Here is a 17,340-nt window from a genome sequence, read left to right as displayed (position 1 = left end):
TTCATCACACAAACCCAGCTGCCTTCCTTGGCCTCATCTACACTTCATGCTGCCTCAACCGTATAAAGCATCTTATCGGGATGCTTCACAGCATGGTTTGGGGACAGCTCCATCCAAGACCCCAAGAAATTGCAGAGTTGTGGATGCAGCCCAGACCATCACACAAACCAACCTCCCCTCCATTGACTCTATCCACGCTTCACGCTGCCTCGGCAAGGCCAGCAGCATAATCAAGGACCAGTCTCACCCCATTCATTCCCTCTTCTCCTCTCTCCCATCGGGCAAGGGGTACAGAAGTTTGAAAATGCACAGCTCTAGATTCAGGGGCAGTTTCATCCCTGCTGTTATCAGACAACTGAACCATCCTCTGACAAGCTAGAGTGTGGACCTGACCTCCCATCTACCTTACGGGAGTCCTTTGTACTTTCTTTAAACAAACGTTATTGGATTTCAATGTTATATCTAACTGCTGTTCCCTTTATCCTTTATCTGTGCACTGTGAACGGCCTGATTGTATCCATGTTTAGTATTTTCATTGACTGAATAGCATGCAAACAAAATCAAGAGATTAGTGTGCAAAATTCGAACATGTGGTATTGGGGGTAGGGTATTAACATGGAGAGAGAACTGGTTGGCAGACAGGAAGCAAAGACTAGGAATTAATGGGTCCTTTACAGAATGGCAGGCAGTGACGAGTGGGGTGCCGCAAGGCTCAGTGCTGGGACCCTAGTTATTAACGATTTAGACGAGGGAACTAAATGTAACATCTCCATGTTTGCGGATGGCACAAAGCTGGGTGGCAGTGTGAGCTGCGATGAGGATGCTATGAGGCTGCAGGGTGACTTGGAAAGGTTGGGTGAGTGGGCAGATGCATGGCAGATGCAGTATAATGTGAATAAATGTGAGGTTATCCACTATGGTGGCAAGAACAGGAAGGCAGATTATTATCTGAATGGTGTTCAATTAGGAAAAGGGGAGGTCCAATGAGAGCTCGGTGTCCTTGTACATCAGTCACTGAAAGTAAGCGTGCAGGTAAAGCAGGCAGTGAAGAAAGCTAATGGCATGTTAGCCTTCATTGGGAGAGGATTTGAGTTTTGGAGAAAGGAGGCCTGTTGTACTTCATGGTTCGGTACCTGTTGTACCTTTAGTGACTCTGGACGGACCACAAGTACACGTGTATAAAAGGTTACAATGCTGGAGCTCAACTCCAGGCTGTTTATTCCGTGGTCATCTGGATCCAAGTAGTTCTTGGATACACAAAGTAGTCCCAGCAATATCACAACAAGGCCCTACTACTGTTGTACAGGCCCCTGGTGAGACCGCTCCTGGAGTATTGTGTGCAGTTTTGGTCTTCTAATTTGAGGGATGGACACTTTTGCGATTGAGGGAGTGCAGCGTAGGTTCACCAGGGTAATTCCCGGGATGGCGGGACTGACATATGATGAAAGAATGGGTCGACTGGGCTTTTATTGACTGGAGTTTAGAAGGGTGAGAGGGGATCTTTTTGAAGCATACTGTATAGAATTCTTAAGAGATTGGACAGGCTTGATGCAGTAAAACTGTTCCACCTGTTGGGGGAGTCCAGAGCCAGGAGTAACAGTTTAAGTATAAGGGGTCGGCCATTTAGGAATGAGATGAGAATTTTTTTTACACGCAGAGAGTTGTGAATCTGTGTAATCCTCTGCCACAGAAGGCAGTGGAGGCCGATTCACTGGATGTTTTCAAGAGAGAGTTAGATATAGCTGTTTGGGCTAACGGAATCAAGGGATGTGGGGAAAAAGCAGGAACGGGGTACTGATTAGGATGCTCATCCATGATGCTAGCTCGAAAGGTCGAATGGCCTCCTCCTGAACCTATTTTCTATGTTTCAATGTTTTCACTGTAGCCCAGTACAAGTGACAATAATAACCCTAAACTAATCAACGTAGGATCAGTTCTAATGTGATAATGTGATACATTACAACTAATGTGACACACACTCGGGATCATTTACCAAGCCAATTAGCCTGCAAACATTTATGCCTTTGAAGTGTGTGAGGAAACCGGAGATCCCGGAGAACGTACAAACTCCGCACAGACAGCAACCGTAGTCAGGATCAAACCCAGGTCTCTGGCGCTGTGAGGCAGCAACTCTACCGCTGCGCCACCGTGCCACCCACTGTACTGTTCTATGTTCTATGTTTTGCAATGTTTATATATTTCTTTTTTATTACTAGAAGCCAATCAAGCTTTAGTAAATCGAACCAAAGAAATACACATGAGCTGCAATTGGAGAAAGAAGGAAGTGCAGATGCTGGAATCTTGGGTAAGACACAAAGTGCTGGAGGAACTCAGCACGTCAGAAAGCATCTGTGAAGGGAATGGGCAAACTGACTGAAGAAGGGTCCTGACCTGAAACAGAGATGATACCTGACCTGTTGAATTACTCAGCACTTTGTGTTTTACTTTTGGTCAATTGGTCAAATTGATCATTGAGACCATCAGTCAGTTCCTTGAATGTTTCTTAGAGTCATAGAGTCATAGAGTGATACAGTGTGGAAACAGGCCCTGTGGCCCACCTTGCCCACACCAGCCAACATGTTCCAGTTACACCAGTCCCACCTGCCTGTGTTTGGTCCATATCCCTCCAAACCTGTCCTATCCATGTACCTGTTTAACTGTTTCTGAAACGTTGGGATAGTCCCAGCCTCAACTACCTCCTCTGGCAGCTTGTTCCATACACCCATCATCCTTTGTGTGAAAACGTTACCCCTCAGATTCCTATTAAAATAATTTCCCCTTCACCTTAAACCTATGTCCTCTGGTCCTCGATTCATCTACTCTGGGCAAGAGACTCTGTGCATCTACCCGATCTATTCCTCTCATGATTTTGCACACATCTATAAGAGCACCCCTCATCCTCCATTTTTTTTGAGGATGTGACAAGTAAAATGGATGAAGGAGAGCCAGTGGATATAGTGTATCTAGACTTTCAGAAAGACTTTGATAAGGTCCCACACGGGAGGTTAGTGAGCAAAATTAGAGCACATGGTATTGGGGGTAGGGTATTGACATGGACAGAGAAATGGCTGGCAGACAGGAAGCAAAGACTTGGAATTAATGCGTCCTTTTCAGAGTGGCAGGCAGTGGCGAGTGGAGTGCCGCAAGGGTCGGTGCTGGGGCCGCAACTGTTTACCATATATATTAATGATTTAGATGATGGAATTAGAAGTAGCACTAGCAAGTTTGCAGATGACACAAAGTTGGGTGACAGTGTGAACTGCGAAGAGGATGTTAGGAGGTTGCAGGGTGACTTGGACAGGTTGAGTGAGTGGGCAGATGCAGTATTATGTAGATAAATGTGAGGTTATCCACTTTGGCGGCAAAAACAAGGAGGCAGATTATTATCCCAATGGTGTCAGATTAGGCAAAGGGGAAGTGCAACGAGACCTGGATGTCCTTGTACACCAGTCACTGAAAGTAAACGTGCAGTTTCAACAGGCAGTGAAGAAAGCTAATGGCATGTTGGCCTTCATAACGAGAGGATTTGAGTATAGGAGTAAAGAATTCATTCTGCAGTTGTATAGGGCCCTGCTGATACCACATCTGAAGTATTGTGTGCAGTTTTGGTCTCTTAATTTGAGAAAGTACATCCTTGCTATTGAGGCAGTGCAGCGTAGGTTCACGAGGTTAATCCTCGGGATAGAGGGACTGTCATATGAGGAAAGATTGGAAAGACTGGGCTTGTATTCACTGGAGTTTAGAAGGATGAGAGGGGATCTTCTGAAGAAGTATAAAATTATAAAAGGACTGGACAAGCTAGATGCAGGAAAAATGTTCCCAATGTTGGGGGAGTCCAGAACCAGGGGCCACAATCTAAGAATAAAGGGGAGGCCATTTAAAACTGAGGTGCGAAGAAACTTTTTCACCCAGAGAGTTGTGAATTTGTGGAATTCTCTGCCACAGAAGGCAGTGGAGGCCAATTCACTGGATGAATTTAAGAGAGAGTTAGATGGAGCTCTAGGTGCTAGTGGAATTAAGGGATATGGGGAGAAGGCAGGCATGGGTTACTGATTGTGGATGATCAGCCGCGATAACAATGAATGGCGGTGCTGGCTCGAAGGTTCAAATGGCCACCTCCTGCACCTATTTTCTATGTTTAATATGGTGCCCAGAACTGAACATGATACTCTAAATGCGGTCTCACCAACATCTTATACAACTGCTACCTGACCTCCCAACCTCTATACTCAATACTCTGACCGATGAAGGCCAAAATGCCAAAAGCCTTTTTGACCACCTAATCTACCTGCGACTCGACCTTCAAGGAACCATACAACTGTACTCCTAGATCCCCCTGCTCTACAACACTACCAAAAAGCCTACTATTTACGGTGTAGGTCCTGCCCTTGATCGACGTCCCAAAATGCAACACCTCACATTTCTGTGCATTAAATTCCATCAACTATTCCCCAGCCCACCTGGCTATTCGATCCAGATCCTGCTGCAATTTTTCACAACCATCTTCACTATCTGCAAAACCACCTACTTTTGTATCATCAGCAAACATCTCGGGTAATCCTTTGGGTTTGTGGATGTCTTGCTTTGAGTCTGGATTTGTGTCGAGCCATAGAGTCGTACGGCATGGAAACACCCTCTGACTAAAGAAATCTCGCCTCATCTCCTTCCTAAAAGAACATCCTTTAATTCTGAGAATGTGACCTCTAGTCCTAGACTCTCCCACTAGTGGAAATATCCTCTCCACATCCACTCTATCCAAGCCTTTCACTGTTCTGTACGTTTCCACAAGGTCCCTCCTCATTCTTTTAAACTCCAGCGAGTGCAGGCCCAGTGCCGACAAACGCTCATCATGTGTTAACCCACTCATTCCTGGGATCGTTCTTGTAAACCTCCTCTGGACCCTCTCCAGAGCCAGCACATCCTTCCTCAGATATGGGGCCCAAAATTGCTCACAATATTTCAAACTCGGCCTTCCCGATGCCTTATAGAGCCTCAGCATTACGTACGCATTTTGGTATACGCCCTCTTGAAATAAATGCTAGCTCCCTAATGTTAAATCTTTCCTATCCAAGAGTATGGATATACAGTACCTATATCTGTCCAAGAGTCTTCAGCACAAGTGTCAGAGAGTCATAGTCATATAGCCCATTTGCCCACAGAAGATCCTCATCCCTCAAATGCATTCTAAGTTGGCAGATGAGGCCAATGTGTTAACAGATTCACCCTCATCCCCCTCACACTAACACCAGGGACAATTTACAATTTTACCGAAGCCAATTGACCTACAAATGACCTACACACTCTTTGGAGTGTGGGAGGAAACCAGAGCACCCAGAGAAAACCATGCAGGTCACGGGGAGAACATGCAAACTCCATACAGACAGCACCCATAGTCAGGATCGAACCCGGATGTTTAGTGCTGTGAGGCAGCAACTCTACCGCTGCGCCACCATGCCACTCTCTGTCTCTGGGGTCCTAGAGTCAAAGACCCAGACAGCACGGAAACAAGCCTCCTGACCCAACCCATCCATTCCGACCTTGATGCCCCATCCAAGGTAGTCCCATCTGCCTGTTGTGTTTGGCCTATATGGCTCTAAACCTTTTCTATCCAAATGTCTTTTAAATCTCGTTATAGTACCTGCCTCAACTACCTCCACTGGCAGCTAATTTCATATTTCCACCATCCAGTATGTGCAAAACTTGCCCCTCAACTCCCGATATATCCTTGTGCAAATTAAGTGAATCATGTATACATTCAGATATAAGTTAGAGTCATAGAGTGATACAGTGTGGAAACAGGCCCCTCGGCCCAACTTGCCCACACCGGCCCACATGTCCCAGCTACACTTGTCCCACCTGCCTGCGCTTGGTCCATATCCCTCCAAACCTGTCCCAGTTGCCCTTCAGGTTCCTATTAACTCTTTCCCCTCTCCTTAAATCTGTGCCCTCCTTGAATCACCCACCCAGGGGAAAAGTCTCTTGTGCTTTCACCTTATCCAAGTCATCTTTGGGGCAAAAAGAAAAAGGAAGCACCTTCAAGATTCAAGAGGATGGAATTGAACAGGGCCTTTTAGGAATAGAAAGAAAGGAGGAAGAAACTAAAATGTGTGAGAAGGGCCAGAAGTCTGGCAAGTCGGATTAAAGAAAATCCCAAAGGTTCTTGCACCTACATTGAAAACGAGAGGCTAACCATGGAGAAGGTAGACCACTTCAGGATAAAGGACAGAATGTGCAGGAAGGAACTGCAGATGCTGATTTACATTAAAGATAGACACAAAGTGCTGGAGTAACTCAGTGGGACAGGCAGCGTCTCTGGAGAAACGGAGCAGGAGATGTTTCGGATCGAGACCTTTCTTCAGACTCTTAAGTATTGCTTGGAGTCAGAGAGTGTGGACGAGGTACTAAACATTAACTTCCCATCTGTTTTCACCAAGGAGAAGGACATGGAAGACAGTGGGATCAGTGGGGAGAATACTAATGTGCAAGCATACAGTAGATGAGGTTGGAGGAGGTGCAAGTGAACCTCTGCCTCACCTGAAAGGACTGTCAACATCCCTGGACAGAGTCGAGGGAGGAGGTACAGGCAGGAACCCCAACAGTCCTTTCTGGTTTGGCAGAGGTTCTCTTGCACCTCCACCAACCTCATCCACTGTATCTGTTGTTCAAGATGTGGACTCTGATACATCGGCGAGACCAAACGTAGACTGGGCGATCATTTCGCTGAACACCTTCGCTCAGTCCGCCTGGACCTACCTGCTTTCCCAGTTGCTGGACACTTTCATTCTCCTTCCCATTCCCACACAGACCTTTCTGTCCTCGGTCTCCTCCATTGTCAGAGTGAGGTTGGACGCAAATTGGAGGAACAGCATCTCATATTTCGCTTGGGCAGCTTCCAGCCCAGTGGTATGAATATTGATTTCTCTCACTTCAGGCAGCCCCGGCATTCCCTCTCTCTCCATCCCTCCCCACCCAAGTCGCACCAACTTCTCGTTTTCACCCTACAAACAGCTAACAGTGGCCCGTTTCCTTTATCATCGTTACTTTTTTCCATATCTTTCATTCATTGTTCTTTATCTCTGCACATCACCGTTTATATCTCTCGTTTCCCTTATCCCTAACCAGTCGGAAGAAGGGTCTCGACCCGAAAAGTCACCCATTCCTTTTCTCCAGAGATGCTGCCCGTCTCGCTGAGTTACTCCAGCTTTTTGTGGCTCTGTACATGTCAGGTAGTGTCAAAGACTGGAGGACATAGATTGAACATGGGAGGGGAAAGTTGAAAGATGTTGCCAAGACTTAAGGGCCTGTGCTGGAGGGAGAGGTTGAGGAGGTGAGGACATTATTCCTTGGAACAGGGGAGGTTGAGGTGTGATTGTATAAAGGTGTACAAAATCATGAGAGGCAAAACAGATCGGGCAAATGCACAGAGACACTTGCCCAGAGTAGGGTAATCAAGGGCCAGAGGACATAGGTTTAAAGTGAGGGAGAAAAGATTTAATAGGAATCTGAGGGGCAACCTTTTCACACAAAGGGTGATGTTTGTATGGAATGAACTGCTTGAGGAGGTCGTTGAGGCACCCCATTTAAAAAACATTGAGACAGATACATGGATAGGATAGGTTTGGAGGGATATGGGCCAAATGCAGATAGGTGTGGCTAGTGTAGATGGGGCATGTTGGTCAGCTTGGGCAAGCTGGGCCGATGTGCCTATTTCCACACTCGTTGATTCTCTGAGATGTGCAGTTCTTTTAAACAGAAGATGATAACTACCTGGAACTGCTGGGGGTGGTGGTGGATGCAGATACAATAGTGGCCATTAAACAGACTTTTGGATTGGCACATGGATATGCAGGGAATTCAGGGATATGGATCATGTGTCGAAAGGATCTACAGGTGCCGATTTATGCCGGAGATGGACACAAAATGCTGGAGTAACTCAGCCGGCCAGGCAGCATCACTGGAGAAAAGGAATAGGTGATGTTTGGGGTTGGAACCCTACTTAAGGACTAGGTGTCGATCTGGGTTAGGTACATGCAGGTGAGAGTTGGTCTTGGAACAAACAGTGTGATGTACTATTCCATATTCTATGTTGCATGTTTGACCCGTCATGATTTTATACACCTCTATAAGATCACCCCCTCATCCTCCTGCGCTCCAAGGAATAAAGTCCTCGCCTCCCAACCTCTCCCTGTAGCTCAGCCCCTCAAGTACTGACAACATCCTCGCAAATCGCCTCTGCACTCCTGGGCAGCTTGCAACCCAATGGGGTGAACATTGAATTTTCCAATGTTAGGCAACCTCTGTGTGTGGGAGGGAACTGCAGATGCTGGTGTAAACTGGGTCTAAAGAAGGGTCTCGACCGGAAACGTCACCTATTGCTTTTCTCCTCAGATTCCCCCATCCCCCGTCCCCTTTCTTCCCTGCCCCTCCCCCTCCTGTGCCCCACCTATTTCTCCCCTCCCCCTCCATCACATCCTCTGGCTTCACAATTCTAAACTCTTCAATCCGTTTGTCTCACCTTCTGTTATTTTCTCATGTCTGGCCTTTGTTCCAACCATCTCCCTCTCACCCCCCCCCCCCCCCCTCCTCACCTGTGTTCATCCATAACCTGCCCCTCTCTCTTCCAGCTTCCCCCCCTCCCCCCCCCCCCCACACACAATCAGCCTGAAAAATAATCCTGACCCGAAACATCACCTCTCCATGTTCTCCAGAGATGCTGCCTGACCCGCTGATTACTCCAGCACTTTTTGTCTTTTTTAAAATAAACCAGGATCTGCAGTTCCTTATTTACTAAATTTATACTCTTTCATTAACTGTACTGTTTGATTAACTGCGGACTAAAATTGGGAGATAGGATTTTGAGGACAGACTTATTACCCTATGACTGGAGTCCAAGGAATCGTGGTGTCAACAGAGTTGTACACAACTGGAGCAGGTCGGTTTTGTCCTCCTTCAGTGAAGGGCAACATATCATGCATCTCCCCAACTGTGTGCTGAGCCAAGGACTCACTGTGGGACTGGAGATGTGATCAGTGACCAGCTCAGTTTCTGAGTAAGAATCGACACGGAGACCCAGTGTTGTCATGCATCACCCTCTTTATTTCACAGTGAGAATACATTCCCAGCAGTTTGGAAAACAAAGCACACGCAAAGAATCTAAAGACAACGGCTTATTAATGCCGCAAGAGCAGCTGAGAATGGACTGGTGTTAACAGGAGCAATGGCCCACTAGTAGCTCCTCCAGTCAATGAGTTGCTTTTCCTACAGCACCCAGGGATTACACTCTCCACATTGCAGACCACATGTTGTTCATGTTCATAAATTCTCAGAGCAGTATTAGGCCATTCGACCCATCAAATCTACTCCACCATTCAATCATGGCTGATCTATCTCTCCCTCCTAACCCCATTCTCCTGCATTCTCCCCATAATCCCCGACACCCGTACTAATCAAGAATATGTGAATCTGCACCTTAAAAATACCCATCGACTTGAAGTCGTTGGGAGAGCCTTGTTAAAGTTAAGAATAGAGTTTAGCACATCCCACTGTTTTAAAATCTGCAAATGTTACAGAACATCTGAGAGATAAATTCTGTTTTACTTTTTGTGGAACCAAATCCGAAATTCTCCATGTTTGCTGAACCATTCCAGATAGACAGATTCGCTGTAAAAGGAACGCCCGTCCTTTTCCAAGTCCTTCTTGAATTCACTGATGACATGCCCGTAGTCTTCAGTTGCCTCCTGATATGTCCTGTGAACAATTTGGAATAAATATTGAATAGCTCCTCGGTTAAATGAACGATGTAACCCTTTCCCAATTGCTGACTCATAGAGTCATCAAGTCACGGGGTCATACAGCGGGGTAACAGGCCCTTCGGCCCAACTTGCCCATGCCGACCAACATGCCCCATCTACACTAGTCCCATCTAGACTAGCCTGCATTTGGTCCATATCCCTCTAAACCATCCTAACTATGTACCTGTCCAAAATGTTTCCAAAACACTCAAGAGTCAAGAGTCAAAAATGTTTTATTGTCATCTCTCCCAGATAGAACAATGAAATTCTTACTGACATTGTGAAGCTACCTACCTCATTTACCTCCTCTGGCAGCTCATTCCAAACAGCCTCCACCCTCCGTATGAAAATGTTACCCCACAGATTCCGATTACATTTTTCCTCCCTTCACCTTAAACCTACTGTATGTCCTCTGGTTCTTGATTTCTATACTCTGGGCAAGAGACTCTGTACGTCTACCCGATCTATTCCTCTCATGATTTTGTACACCTCTATAAGATCACCCCTCAAGCTCCTGCACGCCAAGGTTTCGAGTCCTAGCCTGCCTGCTCAACTTATCCCTTTGGCTCTGGCACTCGAGTCCTGGCAACATTCTCATAAATCTTCTCTGCACCCTTTCCAGCTTGACAGTGTCTTTCCCACAACCTGATGCTCAGAACAGAACACAATACTCTAAATGTGGCGTCACCAACATCTTATATAATTGCAACATGACCTCCCAACAATATCCTAACTGATGAAGGCAATGTGCCAAAAGCCCTTTTGACCGCACTACCTATCTGTGGTGCAACATTCAATAAACTATTCAACAGGATAAACACCAACAAATCTCACCTGCCGTACATAAAATACCCCGTACGATGGACTACATGACTGATGAGTCTTTTGGTTCAGGTGGAATTTCGACTTCAACCGGCAGAGATATGCTGATTGCATATTCCTGACTTAAAACGCCATTGGCATCAAGTTCGATGTCAACTGTCCAAGGAGCAGAGATGGGAACAATCGTTTCTGTGGAGAGAACAATTCTCAATTACAGAGTGTACGTGGGGATTGTTCAGGATGGCAAAGGTCATTGGTGGAGTTCTGATGCACTTCATTGACCTGAAACGTTAAATCTGTCTCAGCGAGTTGGGCAGTATGTCTGGGCAAAAGGAATATCCCACCTCATCAAATCAGTAAACATATATCTAAATTATCCTTTCAAATCAGTATTTTTCAGTCTAATTTTGTTACACACGCCCACTCACCTATTTACATCTATACACACACACACACAAACACACACACGCGCGCACACACACACACACACACACACACACATATGTACACACACACACACACACACCATTCTGGACACACGGTGAAACTGCGTGATTGTGCCTTTGCCCAGTGTTCCCCACAGTGGAGTTCCCTCCCACTGAGCCCCCGCCTCAGTCACAAGAGGATCTTCTCACCGCCCCCCAGGAAGATACGTTCTGTGCTGTAACATTGAACAAACATCTAACGTACCTGCAGCGTTATTCAAATGTGAATAATCAAAAATCTTGTCCAGGCCCGTGTCAATTGCAGTCTTCAAATCTGTTCCATTAATAAACATAAAAAGCCACTTCAGTTCTGGGAGATAGTATTCTCCATAAGTCTAGAGTGGTGAAAGGAAACAGAGGAGACAAAAGACCAGCGGTGAGATTCAGGGGCAGCGTCTGTGTTGGCAGTCTGATCAGTCCACAGTCTCCATGTTCTGATGGACCAGGCACATTGAAGCTCTGGCCAAGAAAGCACACCAACACTCCACTTCCTTAGAAGGTTTAGGAGGTTCGGCATGTCCCCAACAACCCTCACCAACTTCTACAGATGTGACGTAGCAAACATTTTATCGGGATGCATCACAGCATGGTTTGGGAACAGCTTCATCCAAGACCCCGAGAAATTTTAGAGAGATGTAGATAGAGCCCAGAGTACATCCCTTCTAGAGAGGAAGGGTGTTGGTGGTGGTGTATAAAGACCATCACACAAACTCTCTTCCATTGACTCCATTTACACCTCACGCTGCCTCAACAAGGCCAGCAGCATAATCAAGGACCAGTCTCATCCCGGTCACACCCTCTTCTCCCCTCTTCCATCAGGCAAAAGGCACAGATATTTGAAAACGCACACCCCCAGATTCAGGGACAGTTTCTTCCCAACTGTTATCAGGCAACTGAACCATCCTCTCATGAGCTAGAGTGTGGTCCTAACCACCCATCTACCTCATTGGAGACCTGTGGCCTATCTTTAATCAGACCTTATCTTATACTAAATGTTAGACCCTTTATCCTGTATCTGCACCCTCTGTAGAATTTAGTTTAGTTTAGAGATACAGTGCGAAAACAGGCTCTTCAGCCCACCGAGTCCGCACCGACCAGCAATCTCCGCACATTAACACTATCCTAGACACACGAGGGACAATTTACATTTTATACCAATTAAACCACAAACCTGCACGCCTTTGGAGTGTGGGATGAAACAGATTATCTCGGAGAAAACTCACGCTGTCACGGGGTGAACGTACAAACTCCGTACAGGCAGCACCGGCTGTTGGGATCGAACCCATGTCTCTGGTGCTGAAAACGCTGTAAGGCAGCAACTCTACCGCTGCGCCACCGTGCCGCCCACAAGCTTGATTGTAATCATGCATAGTCTTTTTCTTTGTTTGGATAGCAGGCAACAAAATGCTTTTCACTTTACCTTGCTACACATGACAGTAATAGACTATAGTAAACTAACTCCTGAGAGGACGTGTTGCACTCAGTATCAGATTGTACGGCACACGGAACCTCACCATCACTGGGAAAATAAATGGTGACAAACACCTCCACAGGTAATAGTTTTCCACAATAATACTTACACCATAATCAATGGTTTCTATGATTGGAAAACACATCGTGCTCTTGCACACCTCTTCCACATAGTCCTCTGCTCCTGTTCCTGCAACCTGCAGCCCCAGGAGGACAGAGAGAGTTAAACAGAGTCCCAGCATCTTGGGCTCAGTTCTGGTCGCTGTTGGATGCACCCAGTCGCTCTCCACACCTCCAGCTGGAGCTACTGTCTGAGCCCTGAGCTCAAACCTTTTTATATTGTTTAATGGGGGATGATTTGAATGTAAATTCCAATCTACAAAGTCAACTTTTACATAGAATGCAAACATTGTACCTGCTCCAAGCTAGTGTTGGATTTTCGTAAGGTCATTAGGTTCTAGGAGCAAAATTGAGCCATTCGTACCATCAAGTCTACTCCGCCATTCAATCGTGGCAGATATATCTCTCCCTCCTAACCCCCTATTTTCTCCCTTCTCCCCTGACACCTGTACTAATCAAGAACCTATCCATCTCTGCTTTGACTTGGCCTCCACAGCCTTCGAAGATGAGTTGGAGCCTGGAGGTTGGGCCAAGGACAGATTTGGGCCGAGGTCAGTGTCTCGTGGTCCGGCAGAGGTGGACGGGTCGTGTCGCCGTGAACTAAGGGGGACCCGGCGTGGGGGACGAAGAAGGGATGAGTTCTGTATGTAACTTTGCCGCACCTCTGTGGCAACTCTGTTGTGTACATTGTATGGAAAAACAAAGAATGTTACTGCCCCTAACCAGGCACAAGTGACAAGAAATTATCATCATCATTCATAAGTTCATCAGTGATAGGAGCAGAATTAGGCCATTTAGCCCATCATGTGTACTCTGCCATTCAATCATGGCTGATCTATCTTCCCCTCTGAACCCCATTCTCCTGCCATCTCCCCATAACTGCTGACAATCAAAATCAACGTATCTTTGCCTTAAAAATATCCATTGACTTGGCCTCCTCAGTCTCCTGTGGCAATAATTTCCCCAGATTCACCACCCTCTGATTTTAAAAAATCCTCCTCTCCCTAAAGGAATGTCTTTTTATTCTGAAGCTATGACTTCTACTCCTAGACTCCCCCACTAGTGGCAACATTTTCTCCTCATCCACTCTCTACAAGCCTTTCATTATTCAGTAAGTTTCGATGAGGTCCCCCCTCATCCTTCTAAACTGCAGTGTGCAGAGGTCCAGCCATGTCACATGCTCATCATATGCTAACCCACTCATTCCTGGGATCATTCTCGTAAATCATAGTGTGAAAGATTCCGATGGGGTGCAATTTCTCAAAAGTGTTCAGGATAATTTGCTCCAGCAATATGTACAGGGCCCACATGTGAGAGGGCCACACTTGACATAGTCTTGGGAAATTGGGAAGGGCAAGTGAATGAAGTGTTCGCGGAGGAGCCTTTTTGGGACCAGTGACCTCTGTTCGATTAGGCTTAAGATAGTTATGGATAGGGACAGAGAGGGCCCACGTGTTCCAATGCTAAATTGGGGTAAGGCCAACCTTGAGGGTATGAGAGAAGGTCTCGCTCAAGTTGATTGGAGCCAGTTATTTGAGGGGAAGGAACATCAGTCAAGTGGGATGTTTTTAAAGAATGCTGACAAGAGCTCAGGATATGCATGTCCCTGCTACAGTGAAGAGCAAGGCAGGCAAACGTCAGGAAGCTTGGCTGATGAGAGAGATTGTGGGATTGGTCAAGAATAAGAATAAGAAGGGACAGGTATAGGCAGCTTGGATCAACTGTAGCCCTGGAGGAGTTTCGGGGACAAATGAGCAGACTAAAAAAGAAAACAGGAAGGGCAAAAAGGGGCCAGGAGATAGCTCTGGCAGACAGCAGTAAGGACAAGCCAGAGAGATTTTATAAATACACTAGAACAAGTGTGCCCGTTGGGCCCGTCCCCACACCCCCCATTTTCTCCTCCCCCAGCCCCACTCTTACTCTCCCCACACTCTCCCCTTGGGCGGAGTCCCACTCCCCGGTCCCCATTCTCAGTCCCCCCCCATTTTCTCTCCCCCAGACATACTCTTAGCATCATTTTGGGAGAGAGGAGAGAAGCAAGGGGAGAGAGGAGAGGTGCCACGCTGAAAGCCTTCAATAAATCAGTAGGAGGGGGGTTGGGCGAGTTTTTTGACGTCACACGCTGAAGGCAATTGAAGAAACGGCTTTCAGTGAAAGGTCCGGGGGGGGGGGGGGGTGCGGGAGATCGCATCATTCAAAGGCCCGGGGGAGAGGGGGATAGCGGGGAGATGTTCTCCGGGGTGTGGGAGAGAGGAGAGAAGCAAGGGGAGAGAGGAGAGGTGAGCCGGTGATCGCGGGCTGGCGCCGCTAACGGCGTCCATTGTTTTGGTGCGAGTGAGGAGATGCCGCGCATGCGTGCTGAGCACAGAGTGAGGAGATTCCGCGCATTCGTACTGACCGCAGGCGCACCGCAGCGCCCCCCTTCTGTCAAAACTTCGATAAATGAGGGGGGGCAGCGCTTTTAAACCTCTGTAACTTAAAAAAATGCGACCGAATTAAACAAAAACATCATTTTCCAGCAGCAAACCGCATGGTGATTAAGGCGGTACAAAAACCGTGTCGCTACATTTCACCGTTTTGCCGCAATTGCCGTATTCAGCCGACATCAGTGAAATATATATACATACAAGATCTGAGTTTTAGTAGTATACTAGAAAAGAGGGCCCGTTGGGCCCGTCCCCACACCCCCCATTCTCACTCCCCCAGCCCCACTCTTACTCTCCAAGTGTGCCCGTTGGGCCCGGAAAAGAGGGCCCGTTGGGCCCGTCCCCACACCCCCCATTCTCTCCTCCCCCAGCCCCACTCTTACTCTCCAAGTGTGCCCGTTGGGCCCGTCCTCCTGATCTGTGTATGTCAAGTGACCACTATAGCCTTCATTCTTTTTTTTTTTCCCTAATCAGATGTTTGTTTGTTTTTTCCTAATCAGATGTGCAGTACTTTGGTCAACGTGGGTTGTTTTTAAATGTGCTATACAAATAAAACTGACTTGACTTGACTTGACTTGCAATAACAAAAAAGACTTCTTGGAAGCTTTTCGAAACAATGTAGCCGTCACAAGCTGAAAACTAAATCCTTGCTGAAAACTAAATCCTTTTCTGGAAACTTTTGGAAACAAATGTAGCCCCTTGAAGAAAAGGGTTAGAAATGAAAAATTTAAACTTTAATATCTCTCTAGCTTTAAAAAGGTAGCTTCAATTTGAACGAAAGTACTTACAATAGTTGCCCAGGTTAATGGTGAATACGGCGGTACAAAAATCGTAGCGCTTTGGTGTACCGTCTAGGAGGAGTAGGGTTTGTAAGTAATCTTCCGTACATACACATATACATACATACATACGGAATGTTGGACCGCAGAGTTTTAGTATTATATAGATAGATACTAGAACAAGTGTGCCCGTTCAAAGCGGGCCCGTTGGGCCTGTCCCCACACCCCCCATTCTCTCCTCCCCCAGCCCCACTCTTACTCTCCCCTTTGGCCCGTCCTCTTAGGGTTTGTATCTGGGAGGGGGGAGGGAGTGGATGGGGGAGGGGTGAGGGAGAGGGAGGTTTGGGGGAGGGAGGTGTGGAGGGATCGAGGGGGAGGGAGAGGTGGAGGGAGGGAGGTGTTGAGGATGGAGGGGGGGAGGGTGATGAGAGATGGGGTGGAGGTGTGGACGGGGGGAGAGAGTGGGAGGTGAGGGGGTGAGGGGAGAGAGTGGGGGGTGAGGGGGGAGGGGAGAGAGTGGGGGGTGAGGGGAGGGGGGGAGAGAGTGGGGGGTGAGGGGAGGGGGGGAGAGAGTGGGGGGTGAGGGGAGGAGAGAGTGGGGGGTGAGGGGAGGGGGGGAGAGAGTGGGGGGTGAGGGGGGGAGGGGAGGGGGGGAGAGAGTGGGGGGTGAGGGGGGGAGGGGAGGGGGGGGAGAGAGTGGGGGGTGAGGGGGGGAGGGGAGGGGGGGAGAGAGTGGGGGGTGAGGGGGGAGGGGGGGAGAGAGTGGGGGGTGAGGGGGGGAGGGGAGGGGGGGAGAGAGTGGGGGGTGAGGGGGGGAGAGAGTGGGGGGTGAGGGGGGGAGGGGAGGGGGGGGAGAGAGTGGGGGGTGAGGGGGGGAGGGGAGGGGGGGGAGAGAGTGGGGGGTGAGGGGAGGGATATGGACCTGCCCTTTTCCCAGTACCCCTCTTTCCCCCACCACCAAGTCCCCTCCGCACTACCCCTGTTGTCCCATTCCCCATTATCAGCCCCCCCCCCCCCATCTTCTCTCCCCCAGACACACTCTTAGCATCAGTTAAAGGCCCGGGGGGGGGGGGGGGATAGCGGGGAGATGTTCTCCCGGGTGTGGGAGAGAGGAGAGAAGCAAGTTGAGAGAGGAGAGGTGAGCCGGTGATCGCGGGCTGGCGCCGCTAACGGCGTCCATTTTCTTTGTGAGAGTGAGGAGATGCCGCGCATGCGTGCTGAGCACAGAGTGAGGAGATTCCGCGCATGCGTACTGAGAACAGCTGCACCGCAGCGCCCTCTATAGAAACTTCAATAAGGGGGGGGGGGCAGCGCTTTAAAACCTCTTTAACTTAAAAGATATGCGACCGAATTAAATAAAAACATCATTTTCCAGCAGATGTCCCCTTGGTGATTAAGGCTGCGCAAAAATCTTGGCGCTACGGTTTACCGTTTTGGAGAAATCAGC

At 47.9% G+C, this 17,340-nt stretch overlaps 2 protein-coding genes across 4 annotated transcripts in view; one reads left to right on the top strand and one right to left on the bottom strand.

Annotated features, from left to right (window-relative positions):
- Positions 1–17,340, top strand: part of LOC144593363 (xanthine dehydrogenase/oxidase-like) — a 159,992-nt gene that overhangs the window by 33,550 nt on the left and 109,102 nt on the right. The gene's annotated exons all lie outside the window — the stretch shown is intronic.
- On the bottom strand, positions 9,163–16,307 carry LOC144593861 (uncharacterized). Of its 2 annotated transcripts, XM_078399981.1 has the most exons (5): positions 12,984–13,326; positions 12,679–12,765; positions 11,304–11,433; positions 10,626–10,802; positions 9,163–9,747 (listed from the first exon to the last, which is right to left on the bottom strand). In XM_078399981.1, exons 1-4 carry the CDS (start codon positions 13,017–13,019, stop codon positions 10,657–10,659), a joined length of 399 nt encoding a protein of 132 aa, XP_078256107.1. In that variant the 5' UTR covers positions 13,020–13,326; the 3' UTR covers positions 9,163–9,747; positions 10,626–10,656. The 2 variants fall into 2 exon arrangements, 1 of the variants encoding a protein (XP_078256107.1); XR_013547295.1 differs by lacking the exons at positions 12,679–12,765; positions 12,984–13,326 and adding an exon at positions 15,903–16,307.

This window comes from Rhinoraja longicauda, chromosome 5 (genome assembly GCF_053455715.1).
Source record: "Rhinoraja longicauda isolate Sanriku21f chromosome 5, sRhiLon1.1, whole genome shotgun sequence".
NCBI lineage: Eukaryota > Metazoa > Chordata > Chondrichthyes > Rajiformes > Arhynchobatidae > Rhinoraja > Rhinoraja longicauda.
The sequence above is the reverse complement of the archived record's forward strand: the minus strand, read 5'-3'. Positions and strand labels throughout refer to the sequence as shown.